The sequence below is a fragment of the Melitaea cinxia genome, chromosome 3 (genome assembly GCF_905220565.1).
Source record: "Melitaea cinxia chromosome 3, ilMelCinx1.1, whole genome shotgun sequence".
NCBI classification, from domain to species: domain Eukaryota; kingdom Metazoa; phylum Arthropoda; class Insecta; order Lepidoptera; family Nymphalidae; genus Melitaea; species Melitaea cinxia.
The window spans coordinates 9,513,118-9,529,794 of NC_059396.1; the positions used below are offsets into that span (position 1 = coordinate 9,513,118).

General features: G+C 35.3%; 1 protein-coding gene across 1 annotated transcript; it reads left to right on the plus strand.

Moving 5' to 3' along the window:
- Positions 1-407: 407 nt before the first annotated feature.
- On the plus strand, positions 408-16,059 carry LOC123669425 (protein timeless). Its single transcript, XM_045603030.1, has 15 exons — positions 408-527; positions 610-1,160; positions 2,016-2,172; positions 2,278-2,524; positions 2,979-3,339; positions 3,499-3,690; positions 3,911-4,011; positions 5,686-5,881; positions 6,080-6,285; positions 6,750-7,237; positions 7,383-7,583; positions 8,242-8,422; positions 9,361-9,471; positions 13,705-13,803; positions 15,347-16,059. The coding sequence occupies exons 1-15, from the start codon at positions 431-433 to the stop codon at positions 15,513-15,515; spliced, it is 3,357 nt and encodes a 1,118-aa protein (XP_045458986.1). The 5' UTR covers positions 408-430; the 3' UTR covers positions 15,516-16,059.
- The last annotated feature ends 618 nt before the right edge of the window (positions 16,060-16,677 follow it).

Consider the following 16,677-nt stretch of genomic DNA (forward strand, 5'->3'; position numbering starts at 1 on the left):
TTTAATGCCGTAGCCAGTAGCCACACATCTTAAATAATATAATTATGTATTGATAAAAGCTTGTCATTTGTTAGTTAAATATCTATTGTCATCCAAACTAAACACGCATACAAATTTTAAGCTCAATCTGTTAAAGATTATACCTACGTATCAAAATTAAGTTTCAAGATTCCACCCTAATAAACATACATTGCAAGTTAAATAGTAGCTAATGAAAAATAAAAAGAATCAATATTTTAACAAACACAAACATATAGGTACGTACCTGTTATGTATAAAATTATTGTCATTTTCATTATTAGATAAATCAAAGAATATTAGCAGTAGCCGTTATTAAGTTCGTACTTATTCTTTAGTTTTTACTTTGTTTATGTACGGTAACCATAAGGTAAACTGAAACAGTGTGTTTCTTGATTTAAGTTTAAAAAAAATGGAGTGGGTACTTCGAAGTCCACAGATTCATAATACCTTTAGCAACCTTGGCTTTACAAATGCAGATGGATATCACGTAAATGGAAACTGCAATGGTAGGTATTACTTTATCAATTTACCGTGTCTGTTATTTACTATCATTGCATTAAGGTAATAAACAAGTTTTTCCTCTTTCAGCCGCCTTAGAATCGATACTTCAAAACATTTTATCTGAAGACAAACTTTTACGCACATATCGAAGAAGTGTTAGTTTCGGTCAAAACATTACAAAAGACCTCATACCTCTTTTAATTAATACCAAAGATGATAAGACAATAGAATTATTGATAAAGATATTAGTGAACTTGACGGTTCCGGTGGAATGCCTACTTTCAGTAGATACCATTAACAAAACTGATATCGGCCGACATGCTATATTTGAAATTAACAACCTACTTTCTTCTACGAAATTGGCAAGCACAGACCAACGCGTGTGTAAGGTTATCGTTGACTTTTTAAAAAAGAACTCTGCTGTCGAACAAAAGTCGAAATTGAGTGCGGAACAATGTACGAATATTAGTAATACACTTTTATTTGTACGCAACGTATTACACATACCGGTGGATATTAATTGCCTCAATCCGACGTACACTCATCCGCCTCACACGATCCAAAATCAGCTCTTATGGAACTTATTCAGTCAAAGTATCGACAAACTTCTTATAAAATTGATGACAATACCAGATGCGGTAAGTGATTGGCTATAAGTAAACATGCATGCGCCATGCACATATGTGAAAGAGTGTAGCAGTATAAGCACGGGTCAGATGCCCCTGAGGAAATTTATGTCTAAATTTTGATAATGAAATCACCGTCTTAAGAGAAACATTTCCCTAAGTTACCACACATCTGAACGCGCTAGTTTAAAAAAAAATATTAAAATTATTATAAAAAAATTCTTTCTTGAGATCTCTTGAATCAGTAGCTAAAATAATCTTTTAATTTTCATGCCACTTGAGTAGAAATACAACTGAACGCATAAAAGAAGTAAAAGTTCATCATAAAGAATTTAAAAAAAAAAAAAAAAATTAAACATAAAAAACAAAAACAAATAAAAATTCGTGATAGTGTCTCTTAAAATACGTGTGACTTAAAATTTTGAATTTGTGATATTCCGATATATCAAATACTGCAAAGACTTCAAAAGTACCTTATTTAATGCTTCTTTAGTGTATCTAGCGATTGGTAGATAAATTACAAATAAATATTATATTGCAAGAGAATTTTTTTTTCAAAATTTGAAAAAAATTTTTTTTGAAAAACTAGCGCGGTCAGAGGTGTGGTAACTTAGGGAAATGTTTCTCTTAAGACAGTGATTTCGTTATCAAAATTTAGACATAAATTTCCCCAGGTGCCCACCCGTGCTTATACTGTTACACTCTTTGAGTCACTTGAAGGGTAATTTTTTATTTTAATTTCTTGGATTGTGGCTTGGATTAACAAAAGTACTAAAATTAAATTTTAAAACAAAACGCTTGAATTTGTTTTTTCCTCACTTGTGGTAAGAATCAAGATGTTCGTTTTGTATTTTATTTAATTTACAGATAAATTGGGGCGTAACGATGGTACAATTGATAGCCCTAATTTACAAGGACCAACATGTAACCACATTGCACAAATTGCTGAATATGTGGGTCGAAACATCACTCTATGAAAGTTCAGAAGATAATGAGAGTAATACTTCTACACTGAATAGAGGAGGTACCCGAGTAAACGAAACTATGTTTTAATTCATCATAAACTGCTATAAGTATGACTTGTTAAACTTTTTTGATAACTACTAAAGGTTTTATTACACTTTGACAGGAAGCGATCACTCCTCGCCTATGCTAACATCGGATTATACTTCGGACTCATCTGATACCAGTGCTAGTGGAAAAAGTAACGAAGAGCCGAATTCTGTATCAAGCTCCAGCAACGAACTGCCAGTGAAGAAGCCCGTTCACCAGACACCATACCCTTTAAAACAGAGAATTAACAATAACGTTCGTACCAGCGACACCCTGCAGGAGCGCAAGAGAAAGAAAATTATTAAGAGGTGCAAAGCTAATATGTAAGTGGTGTTTAAATCTATATATGACTATATTCTTATAAAAATAGTTTAATTCGGTACTTTGAATTTTTTTTTTATATGATATCATTGTTATGTGTTGTAATAATGTATATAATTATTTTATCGATATAATCACAAGATCTATCTTTCCTTCTTTTTTTTTCTTCTTCTTTCCTTATCTTTATAATTTGAAGAGAAAAAGTGTGTTAGGTGTGGTCGTGTGGGTATATATTGCGTTTTGTAGGTTATAAAGCGTAACTAACCATTACTAGATTATAATATATGCATTTTAATATATTGTTTAGCTAAAAATCTAAACTGAATCCAATTATTCCTGTAGTGACATTCTAATTTAATTAATTTCTAACAAACAAGTATTAAAATAATCGAACGTTTTTTTTTGGATTTCCAGTTTTGTTTAATATTGCTCTAAACATTTTCATTTGTTTTTCAGAATAAATGTTCAAGGATTGTCGTACAATACGCCGACAGATGACGATATTTCTAACGTATTGAAAGAATTTACTGTAGATTTCCTTTTAAAGGGCTACAACTCTCTGGTACGCACCCTCCACACGCAGATACTCACGAATATGCAGTTAGAGATCGATACATCACATTTCTTTTGGCTGGTTACGTACTTTCTTAAGTTTGCGACTCAAATTGAATTGGACGTAGAGCACGTTTGTTCGGTGTTGTCTTTTGATATAGTATCGTATCTCACCGCCGAAGGAGTTAATTTGTGCGAGCAGTTTGAGCTGGCCATCAAATTGAACGGAGCTGACTTGAAGTCTAACATAAGAAGATTGCATCTAGTAAGTAATGTATTACTTCGATATAAGGTATTAATGGTCTATTGTAATGTGTTTCGTTCGAAATCATGTATAAATATACTTTTCGGTTATTATGACAGATAAAAAATATTTTGTGTGAATCTTCAAAAAATTATTAAATCTTATAGATTGATTTCTCAGGTGGTCTCTGCTATTCGAGAGTTTATTCAAGCTATGGAAGTATACAAGAAGTCTGCGCACATATGTAATAACGACAGAGAAGCTCTTCTCAAGTTGCAAATGAAAATATGTGAAACTGAGGAGCTCCGTTCACTGTTTGTGATGCTTTTGAGACATTACAACCCCAGATATCAATCCAAGCAATATTTACAGGTAAAAACAATAGTTAATTTTTTAAATTTTACCATCCAAACTCAATAAAAAAAAAAATAGAATAGAGTAAATAGTTTTTCATTCACGTGAAATATTAGTTCACACAGTTTATACGTTATTTTAACATTTTAATCGATTTACATAACTACTACTAGATAAAAGGTAGCAAAAAAATGAGTGTGAAGTTGATGATATGTTACGATTACATTTCTGTTGTTAGGATCTAATCGTCACAAACCACAATATCCTCATACTCCTTGACAATGTAATAAAAATGCCAGATTACAAAGGCGAGAGCAAAATGATCGACCACATCAGGCAGTGAGTTATATTTTTTTATCTTTTTACATTGAATATTGTTGAATTGCGAGGGTACTTTTGACACTTTGAAAATACCAAAAACAAACTGGCGCAAACTCCGCTATTGTTAATTAATACACTTCTTATTGTAATTAACCAGAATAGCTATTTTGTTTTTGTTAATATATTTTTTATAAGTAGAATATAAAAATTTACGATTCAGCCTGTAATATCCCACTGCTTGGCATAGACCTCTTTCTCCATATATGAGAAGAATCAGCAGGGCTATTCTGTAAATAACAATTTCGATATCGAGCTTCACCTGAGTGACAGCGCTCACTTCGAAAGCGAACCCACTTCACCTTGGTTTGGAATTCTGTAAACATTCCGTACGCACAAGCGATGTGAAGTGAGTGTCGAATCGAAGAGCGGCAATTTAGAGCTGTGTTTATTTTATCGATATTCTTTTCTTATGACTTTATTTTAGAATATGTGCATGAAGTCAAGTGTCGAATCAAGTGTCGAATTGTGATGTGTGAAGCGGTATATCCCCTTACAGAATACCGAATTCATACTATTAAATGTCAACGTTCTCACGCAACAGGGTTCGACTCGTCGCTGCACTCACAAGTGTGACGCTACGGGACTGCCGAGTTTTAATGAATACGAATTTGATATCTCACCGCGGATTCAGCTGTCGAGACACGAAAATGTTTTTACAGAATAGCACTACTGAACTACATCCACGACGCTGCTTCGTTGCTGGTTTGCGGATATATTGAGACTATGAGTAACGATCGTTATCAGGTATATATGATAACCAACGGGACCGACAGCTTAACGTGCTCTCCGAAGCACGGTGGGGAGACCCATAGATATCCAAACTGGAAAGAAATATTTGTATAAATATAAATATCCATTTCGAGCGGGAATCGAACCCACAATCCGTTGATGTTTAGGCACGTACACGGCTTACACACCACTACACCAGAACGGTTGTAAATAAAAAATTACCTATACATAAATTTACTTGTTTATATGTTTGTTCATGAAGAAAAACATTGTTTGTAAAAATGATATCTATACATATAATAAAATGGTAGGAAAGTCAAAACTGTACATTGAATATTTTTTTAAAAGAATATTTGGGGTGTGATCTACAATCGATACCCAAGCCAAAAATAAAGTTTTTAGAATTTTTGTCTGTTTGTCTGTATGTATGTCCGGGTTAAACTCAAAAAGAACCGCATGGATTTACTTCAAATTTGGCACGAATATTATTAAGAAGTCGGGTCAACATATAGGCTACATATTATCATGCTAACACCTACCGGGAACGAGCAGTGAACCTTTATTTCCTCAACGCATTCTTTAACAACGTGTAATCTAACGACGCATATTTGAATGTTGTTGTTATTATGTTAATAACCATGCTATATAAGCTAGCTTCACACTATAACAATCTCGCAATATAAGTAACTAAGCCGATAAACATAATTAAATGAATATAAGTAGACAAGACAATTTTAAAGCAGCGCCATCTATGAGATTTTTCTGTAGATATGAAATGTAAAGAAGAAACGGGTAAATGAATGTTATTTTAAAAGGTATAATCGTAGGTATTTTTGGTGCTGTATAGCGTTCACGCAGACGACGTCGTGGGCAGCAGCTAGTATATAATAATAATATTTGTAGATTTTCTTCACCGGAAATAATGTGTCAGTATGGACGCCTGTTAGAAGATTACGAAAAAAATGGGGAGTTTGTCAATGATTGCATTTTCACTCTAATGCACCACGTCGGAGGCGAGGTCGGCCTTATTTCCCTCTTTCAACCGAACATATTGAAAACTTTCACATCAATTTGGAAGTCTGAATTTGAAATTTCCGATGTAAGTGCGTTGTCAAAAGAATCATCCGTCTTGAATTGGACAAAACAAAAGTATTTAGAAAGACTGTTTTATGAAATATTAGTAAATAAATTTAAGCGGAAAAGAGTTGATATCTGTCTGTCGATGTCTCTAATACATTCAGTCATATAATTTACCACTTATATGAAGTTATTTATTATAAGTTAATATATTTTTCAGGATTGGTCTGATTTGATTGTGTACGTAATAAATATGTTTATGAAGAAGCCATACAAACCACAAACGTCATCAAACCTTTGCTTTGAGAAGGAAACTTTCGAGGACGACAAACATTTGAAGGAGCTCCTAATGTCTGCAGAAGAATTACACGAACAATCGAAACAAAGGATATCTATTCAGTTTGGCTGTGAAGACAGCGAAAATAGGTATAAATTTTTAATATTTACGCAAAAAGATTTTTTATAATCAGATCATAGTTCTCTCGCTTAAATAAATAAACATGGACAAGTATAAAATTTCATGTACCAGCTTTTTTTATAGAATGTAGTAGGCAAACAGGCATACGATACGGCTGATGGTAAACGGAAACTGTAGCTTATGGACGCCAGCAACAACAGAAGCATTGCCGACCCCCCAGGAGCTCTCGTCCCTTTACTTATCACAGGAACACAACACTGGTTGAGAGCAGTCATTTAGCTGTCATCTTCTGTAAGGTTAAGGTACTTCCCCTGTCAGGATGCTCCAATATTTGAGCAAGGTATTCTGCTAGCCCTACCTCAATAAAAGGTTAAACGGAAACAATGTTGAACATCAATCAAAAAATATCATTCTCAATTTTCCTATTTATATGTAGTACAATTAATTTTTTATTTACGGTTTATTGTTATAGATGGTCAGAAGAGGAGTTGTCGTCATTGAGTTGGAATTACATGCAATGCAGCAGTTCAGCTGATGTCATCGGAGACATAGTCAAGCTATTTAAAGAAAATGACATCATTAAGAACAGAAATTCGGTATTAAAGAAACTCTATAATCAATTCATAATAAATAAAGAAGAGTTTGAAAATCTCTTGAAGAAGGAAAACGAAAAATCAACGAGCAGTAAGACGACACAGGAATCAAATGAAACTAAAGAGGATGAAATAGGCAAACTGTGTGAACAGCTTAGACAGGATGGAATGCGGAAATTTTTAGATTGGGTACAAATAGTCCTCTTACAAACTTGTTTTGCCAAAATATACCTGGAGAAGATGAAATCGAAAAGATTTGGTCCCAGCGAGATGACTGTGTTTGACAAAAATGGACAGGCTATTGAGTCGCTGTTGAACCAACCAGCAGAGTTACCGGTCATGTCGCCTGTATCATACCATTCCTTGTGTAAGTTCCAATTTTTTTTAATTTTTTCTTGACAAAATGATAGTTTATTATTTTTGAGTGTTGCGTGTGCATGGCTTAATCTTGGCAAGCTCTGTAGGCTATATTAAATTATAATGCTAACACAATATAACTTGTTGTGTAACAGTTTTGGACAAATCTGTGCCACTGGTGCCGTGGAATTGTCAACAAGCTTCCATTTGCAAGGACTTGAAGTTTTTACATCTTTTACATAAACTTGGTTTCCATATGCCAGTGGATACCGGAAAACTTTTTATTAGAATACCGAACTTCTGGACATCGGACTACTTGTATGAGGTCGCTGGCAAAATATCAACCATCGATGTTTGTAAGTATTCTCTATCATTTCTTTTATTATTAATTTCAATCAAAGTTTGCTAAAAGGAGTAATTTTTATTAATTTTTATCAACAGACGTTCTTCCTGCCTTACGATCAGTCAAACGTGAACTTTGAATAATCGTTATGTTTTCTGAAATCTTACAATTTTCTTAACTTTCCATTCCTTTAAAACCTTATAAAAAGGATTAGAACACTTATGAAAAATAGCCGAATTTGTCTAGCGTTTCTCGAGCTTTGCGTTCAGCAACACATTAAGTGATTCAGATTTATTTATAGAAAATATTATGTTTTTAAGAATTCGTTTTTTCTTTTTTTTCCCACAAAATTACGACAGTTAATAATGTATATTTCTTAGAGTTATTTTTATGTTAAAATTTAAGTTTAAATTTTTATAATAACTTACCTGATAAATGTTTTGGCATGACAATATTTAATTTTTAGGTAAATATTTATTGAGTAATTATTTTTTATATAAAATGAAAATTTACAAAATTAACATTCTGTCAGTTATCTGACGTTTAGGTAAACACATGATTATTGATTTCAGCAGCTCCGCTAGTTCAAGTATTTTATATGAAGGGGTTGAAATAAATTCAAAGGCCTTAAAATGAATATTTGCTTGTATTGAAATTTTTGTATTTTTTAGCAAAGTTAAAGTTCTCTTTGAACGATATATCTGCAAGTGGTGATTTAAAATCTTCAGAATCAAGTAGTATTGTGTCACCGGAGCTATCTCTGGATACCGAGTTAGAAAGCACGCCGGAGAATTTCTTTCAAATTCATAGCAAAAAGCAAAATTTATTAGCTTTAGTTAACTTTACACCCATGTAAGTAAATATTTCATAACACTTTTACTTCTACCGCGATTTTAAAATTAACTAGGGGACATCTATTAATTACGCGAGCTCTTAATGGGGAGAGGGGTCCCACTATATTTCATTTAAACTGAAGGGGGATAATCGAAAATCTCAAACGTTAAAAAAGATAAAATATTACAGATATTAAAAAAAAATTTGAGGATTCATTTTGCCCGCTGAAATAAATGTTATGGCTAATAAAATCATTTAGTTTTTTCTTTGAATTTTATTTACTTTCAAATAATCTCTATCATATTCAGCGTCAATCTCACGTAAGGAGAGGAGGGGGGTGGGGTCCAGGAAACTCTCACTAAATCTCACCTAAGGGGAGGGAGGGGTCTAAACTGATCGGAAAATAGCTCACGTAATTGGATGACCCCCTACCAATATTTCGACTCGATTCAAAATGACGATCGCGATAAGTCCCGTAAAAGTAAAAGTTCATATCTAGTATCTTTCACGAATGTTAAAAATATTTAATAAAATTTGCCTTGATTTGATATGATAAATGTTTCATCATTCATCATCATCATTTCAGCCTATTGCAGTCCACTGTTGGACATAGGCCTACACAAGTTCGCGCTAAAAATGGCGCGAACTCATGTGTTTTGCCCATAGTCACCACGCTGGACAGCCGGGTTGGTGATCGCAGGGCTGGCTTTGTCGCATCGAAGACGCTGCTGTCCGTCTTCGGTCTTTATATTTCAAAGCCAGCAGTTGGATGGTTATCCCGCCATCGGTTGGTTGGCTTAAGGTGGTAGTGGAACTGTGTTATCCCTTAGTCGCCTCTTACGACACCCACGGGAAGAGAGGGGGTGGCTATATTTTTTAATGCCGTAGCCACACAGCATATGATATGATTGATGTTTACATGATAAATGTTTAGTTTACAGTAAATTGGTTTACAGGCCCGGGTCGTCCTTCTCGACAACAGGAGATGAAGTAATTATAAATAAACCAAGTTGGTTAGATGTGGTGCAAAAATCACAAAAGTACAAACTTTCTTTGGATGTGGAAAAGTGAGTATAAGAATTTCAAAATAAATAAAAAGAAAGATAAATACTTATAACCTCTCTCCTCGGTCGTTTGTTTCATTGCTGAAGGTCGTGTCCACTCTGATCCAGGGTCTTGGTCACGATCTCTATGAATTTTCTCCAGTCCGTCCTGTCCTCTGCTTTCTTGTTACTTGGAGACCAGTGAGGTAACTTGGTCCGACCACCGTTTGGGGCAGCGGCCACTTGGTCGTTTCTACTTTGCCAAGCACTTTCGGCTTGTCTAAGCTGTCAGGCTGCCCTCGCGCTATATGACCAAAATAACGGAGGACACGCTGGTAGCTTATATTTGACAGTCTCGTTTTTATGTGCAGTTGTTGCAGGGTCGAGACATTGGTTCTTCTGGCCGTCCACGGTATACGCAGCATTCTTCGCCAGCACCACAATTCGAACGCGTCGATCTTCTTCCTCTCCAGGGAGCGAATTGTCCAGGATTCTGACTCATAAAGAAAAATGGAGAATACCAGAGTCTGAACGAGTCGTTTTTTCGTTTTATTACATATTTTCCTGTTCTGCCATATTCGGGTCAGTTTGCTCATTGCAGACTTGGCCATTTCGGATCGTCGCCGGATCTTCTTTTCACAGCCGCCTTGGTCTGTCAGTAGTGAGCCGAGATACAAAAACTCTGAGGCAAATTCAAGGTCACTTTATTCTCCAGTTCTAGGTAGTGTACCAGCCCTATCTACTATTAAGGCTTTAGTCTTTGCTTTATTGACTATTAGACCAACTGCTCGCTTTCGCATTGGACTCTTCTGAACAGTTCGCCAAGTTCTTCTTCGGATGACGCGATTAGAGTGGTATCATCTGCATATCGAAGGTTGCTAATCTTCGTCCCGCGTATCGAGATGCCGCCCTGCCAATCACCTAGAGCCCTTCTCATGATGAACTCTATGTAGATATTGAAAAGAATGGTGGATAGGATGCACCCTTGCCGTACTCCCTTCTCCGGTCTGAAAGTTTCGTCTGAAGTATCGCGCCATTGACTCTCACAACAGTCTCACTATACTTTTAATACTGCCAGGTGCTCAGGAACTTCCATCTCTAATAAGATTTTCCAGAGAGAGTCCCAGCGCACGCAGTCAAAAGCCTTGGAGGAGTCAATGAAGCACACCAGTTTTGTGAGTGTGTGAGGATTAGTTGCCTAACGTTGACTATTTGCTCCCTGGTACCTCGACCTCTAACAAAACCAGCCTGTTCCTCAGGTATTTGCCACTGTAGAAATGCCTTTAATCTCTTGTTAATGACGTAGAGTATTATCTTGCTGGCATGGGATGTAAGTGCCACTGTGCGGTAGTTGCTGCACGAACCCTTTTGTGGATAGGGATAAGCATACTCTTACCAGTCATTTGGCCATTGACCTGTTCTCCATACCTGGTTACGCTGTAGTTTTTCATTTATTGTTCTTTAGTTTAAGTAAAGCGCATCGTATTTCGGACTCCAGTATCTCAGGTTCAAGGTTGTTAGGGTCTATGAGCAGATAATCTTCAGACTGGTGATTGTGACTATCGGCGTAGAGGCCCTCACTATACGATCGCCACCTTTCGGTCACTTTGTCAATTTCTGTTAAAAGATTACCCGCAGCATCCTCTACAGCCCATGTCTTCGGCTTAATTATAACCCTTTTTAACTATAACCTAGAATGCGACAAAAATACCGACTAAAAAGGTAGGTATTAAAGGTAGGATTTTAATATTAATCTCTTAATTAAGAATGACAGCAATCCAAAACTAATAAGATACCTACTTGTTATTTTACCTACATTAGTAGAGGTATAATTAAAAGAAATGTACTTTCGGTAAGAAGTGGTACATTTATGATAATGTTAAAACATACAATAGTTGTTGTGTATCGTATTCACATTAAAATTTATCTATTAATATAATTTATATTACTACATAGTATAAAACAAAGTCGCTTCCCGCTGTCTGTATCCTTAGATCTTTAAAACTACGCAACTGATTTTCACAGGGATATTCCGGTATGGGTTATTTACCTTTATAAAACGGTACTTATCGAATCAAAATATCGGTAAGAGAATCATTCGGTAACCGAATCATATCGGTAATACAGTATCGAAATAAACCGGTAGTAGGCATAAACGTTCGCGTCGTAAGTTTAAGCGGGCAATTCCCGTTCTTGTAGCTGCGCTGCGCTAGCTCGGATTGCGGTCCGAACGTAGACCATATCTCTATCTCATTCGCTCCCGTGTGTTGCGTAATTTTACTTAAAACTTATTTATTTGTGATAGACGACAGGCCCCGGGCGTGGCCCGAGCAAGTTTTCATCTCTTTTTCGCGTTAATGTTTACATTGCATATAACGGATAATTCAAAACAAAAAACTTAATTACTTTCATAGTTAAAGAAGCCAGTCTTATGAAAAACCAAGCATTATCAATAAAAGCAAAGGAACATTACAGATTCTTCATTTCAAGCGATGGCTCACAGATTTTGTCACCCTCTGTTACTTCTCCGAATCATTTAAAACCGAAATACATAACGTTATATTTCGGTATTACAGTTTAATCGGTAACCGTTTTATTACGGTTTTGGAACCGAAATAAAACGGTAACCTTTTCAATCGGTAACCGATTCATACGGTAACCGTTTCAAACGGTTACCTTTATGAATCGGTTTGGCGAACCCTGGATTTTCATGCGGTTTTTTTTAATAGATAGAGTGATTCAAGAGGAAGGTTTATATTTATAATACATGCATAATATGATGGAGAAACACTGATAATTTTAGAAGTTTCTTACGTATCTTTTGTTGTAGATAGTGCTTAGTATCAGCATTGCACCCGCCCCTCCAATATAAATGTGCTAATTGAGACCTTTCATTTGATACCCCAAAAAGCATCACAATAAAAAAAATTACATGACTCTATGTCCTGTAGAGCATATTCAATATAATTTGACTCTATATAGCCTATAAGCAGCGGACAATAGGGGTACTTTCGGTAGTGAAAAATAAATTACAAAATTTGATAAAAATTAAAAATTTATGTAGAAACACACTTAAATATTCTGATTTGAAATCTTAAAAGCATATTATTGTTTTTATTATATTGAAATTAAAAGTCATATATTTTAATCTGTAGATATATCACGTGACCTAAAACACGACCCGCTAGGGTATGACGTCATACGGGCAAAAACAAAGTTCTGTCAGAGCTGTAAACAGCTAGGTACATAATTCTAATCTATCAACTTTAACTTCAAGGACATACGTCAAACACGACTTTTGTTATTAACCATATTACGTCACCAAAATGGCTGATAGCGTTTTCGCGGAAAATAAAAAAGGTATAAAATGTAATTTAATTTTATGACATGAAAGCGTGTTTATTTTGCCGAAATATATATTTTTCGTGGTTTTTTATTAGAAAATCAACATTTTGAAGTACTTTTTCAAACATAGTGGAATACCCTATTAAGACGCTTCTAATGATACCCATACTTCATATGACAGGTACTTTGGGAAATATTAGTTAATAGATGAACATACATACATACAAACATAGACTGCTAAAAGTATAACCCTCCTTCTGGCTTCGCCGTAGTCTGGTAATAATTTTTAATGGTTGTCAACAATGCAACATATTAGATCATATATTTATCGCAACTTAATATTTAAAAAATACATAGGTATTTTATTAAACGAATAGTTTTTATCGAAGCGGTTGTTTTTATTATAAAATTGAGCAACACAATTATACGGACAGTTCAATGGCGCTTAATAAAAGATAAAATGATAATTAAAGTTACCTATGTAACTAATAAAACTATTTATTTTTTATCTTCAAATCATGGATGCATACTAATAATAAAACTGTCACACTGGATCTGATTTGTTCTTATTCGTTGGATCCAATTTTAACAGCTGTGGTCCTTGAGGGTCTAACCTACGACTTGTAATGGGTTTTATCTTCACAAACAAAGTTTGTAGGTTAGAGGCCAGTGCAGAAGTAATTACATAAAATAGCTTTAATTAATCTCACCATCCTTACCATCAGTTGGGCCGTGCTCTTGTTTGCCACCCTAGTCGTATAAAAAAGGATAAAATCATTAGGTGAGTGGCATATATTTTGTTTATGGGTACCGAGTTACAAACCACACCGGAGAACTGGGGACAGAATCAGGAGGAGGGGGGGGGCGTAATTATAGTATAAAAATGTGTAACAAGTAGCGATGGTCGGGCAGGTCCGTCACGGGCACGCCGCTGCTGCCCACCGTCATGAGCGTCAAGCAGGAGACCAGCAGCTTCGGCATCGCCCAGGACTCCGAGGACTGCAACAACAGGTAGCGGCCCTATGCTTTCATTTTCTTATCGTACCTATACCTTCTTGTACAGTGCGAAATGAGTAGCAGAAATAAAACCTAAATCAAAATTAAGTACTTTATCCAAATAGTCTTGAAAAAGCACTTTAGAATCGTTATTTTACAAATTAAAATTATATTTGTCGTAATTAACTAATTATAGTTAAAAGTGAAGCTACCACCTATTCGGAATGTAAATGCTGCAGAGGAGAATCAGCAAGAAACTCGGCAGTTACTCTTAGTCTTGAAAAGGCTGTGCTTTATTTTAAAATTGGTATAACTACATTAAATCTACATTTCCATTCCATCTTCATTAAGATAAACCTGCACGGAATAATGTGCTTATGCTTTTTTATACAAACATATTTTTAAATTATATATATATGCTAATAACATAAACTAGCGTTGGCGCAGTTTGTAGTGGCCCTGCTTTCTGCTCCGCGGGTTGTGGGTTCGATTCCCGCCTGAGTTTGGGTGTAGTATTTGTATTTATATATGTATTATTTCCATGTATATTTATAAAAAAAATAGCTGTATCAGCCGGCTGTTACCTATAACACAAGCATTAAGTCGCTTACTTTAGGAACAGACGACTACTATGGACGTCCTATGTGTGAATGTTATAAGATATTAATTTATTTATAACATAGACAAATTTCATTGATTCGAAATAGCGACCGATAATATCGGTTACTTAAATAGTGAAAAACTAGGATGGTCTTGATTGAAACTAAAAAAATTGAGATTTTCCTTAGGGCGGTGACTACACTTAAATACGTTCTATATACCGGCAAACTCAAAATTCGTAATGAAACGATTTTATCTTACGCGCGTCGGAATTGTACGGCTGCCCAATTTCAAAACACAGTAAGTAACAAAAATTAAATTATTGGAATATATTATCAATCGAGTCATGTTCACAAGACTCCACTGGAACGAAAATGCTAAAAATCGATTTCAAAAAATTTGTTCCTTACTGTGTTTTGAAATCGGGCAACCGTGTACCTACCTACCTGAGGCTAATGACGACTAAATAATTTATTTGTTAAAATAGGATGCCATCCGCGCTCCGCAAATATTTCATTAATTAAAAAATCTACATTCCGACTCGCGAGGGACGAACGGTTTGACCTCGAACGTCAGCGATTAGCCGGTCGCTAAGGGGTCGTCCTTTAATCACGTGATGTATTGGAACAAATTTTTAACCCCAGTCAAAATTACGTGTATTTTTAATGAAATTTTTATAATATGTAAACTGATACAATTTTGAAAAATTAAGCATCGTAATACAAATGTCTAGAAAGAAATTAATATTGCAGGGTGTTTATTGGTTGTTTTTTGGTTTAAAAATTGCACATTCAACGAAAAAAAAAAAAAAAAAAGTACACGTGACATCTCATTACAACCCCTTCGTCTTTGTGATATTTTGCGATGTTTTACCGACCGCTCCCCCCTTTTATTTCGAGCCACACGTGATTAATGGACGAACCCTAAGACCGGTAGTCAGTCGGTGAGTTGTCCTCAGCGTGTGCGAGACGGCGTCCGTGGCGTCGGACCTGACGCGCATGTACGTGTCGGATGAGGACGAGAAGCCAGAGCTGCTGCGGCCCAGCCCCAAGGCACCCGACGAGTGCTGCGACGACTACGAGCTGGCGGGCAAGCGACCGCGCATACAGGCTTCACCGACCTTCTAGTGCGATCCACCGCCACAACTCTTGAAATCTTGTCGGTACCGGCTAGGGTTGCCAGGTCATCAAATCGAGTTACTAACTAAACACAGTTATCAGTTTGACGGGACATTTGGTTAAAAAGGCTGGATATCATGTCATTAAATTATTAAGGAAGTTGTTTCTTAGTATCAGTACGACATACCTATGACCAAAATTTTGCGTATAAAACCAGGCTTTTTTATTATTTACAATATATCTTTTATATTCAAACCGGTCAAAATTAAAAAAGCCTAATAGAAGCTGGACAAGCTGGACGCCGTTTAATTTGGCCGGTCACGCATTCAAAAAGCCTAACAATGTCTGGCATTTTCCGGACGCTTGGCTAGTTGCAAGGACTACAGTTGCTAAATATAAGAATGTTTTAGTCGTGTTCGTTTCAAATTGAATTATATTCGGCGTATTTTTTGTTAGCTTCTTATTTTCTTTTAAGTTTCGACGTGTGTTTTGTTTCGTCGTATAAGAAGGCTAGGACTAAATGTTCTACTTTTTATTAAAAGAGTGCTATCAATATTATCTTTTTTTAGTTCCCCTGTTTCTCTAGATAACGAGTTACGCATTGTATTGCCGGTGAAGTTGCTGGCACTTTTACCGTGTGAATTAAATTTAATGATATCAAATTATATATATATATATATATATATATATATATATATATAATAACTAACCTAACCTAACCTAACCTAACGATCATAATTGCTAAAAAGTATATATAGTTATAGCACGGACGCGGAGCATGAAGAATTTCGTACATTGACCCCTCATCTTTTGTCTTTGTCGCTCGCGTATAAACATATTGCCGTTGCGCTCACACAGGTGTAGTAACAGCCGTATTCACAGATTGTCAACCTTTTTACTTTTATTTTTTCACCAAATTTAAGTCACAAGATTCATCGCTTTTTATTTTTAATTTAACTCAAAAGTTAACAATACTTATATTAAACGCGAATGTGTCTTTATTGGTGTCTTTTTTCACACAGCAACAGGTCTAAGACTTTTTTTGCATATACAAAGTATAGCCATTTTAAACAAGAAAAAAGTTAATATGGACAATAATCATTAATTGTATTTATGACCTACATAGACATAATAATTATAATAGCTTTTAACTTTCATTCAAATATGTTAT

Bases quoted from the DNA above. Each gene is read 5' to 3' on its own strand.
- LOC123669425 (XM_045603030.1), top strand. From the start codon at position 431: ATGGAGTGGGTACTTCGAAGTCCACAGATTCATAATACCTTTAGCAAC. The intron at 1,161-2,015 runs GTAAGTGATTGG...TTTAATTTACAG, and splicing joins TGATGACAATACCAGATGCG to ATAAATTGGGGCGTAACGAT. The intron at 7,584-8,241 runs GTAAGTATTCTC...TGTATTTTTTAG, and splicing joins AATATCAACCATCGATGTTT to CAAAGTTAAAGTTCTCTTTG.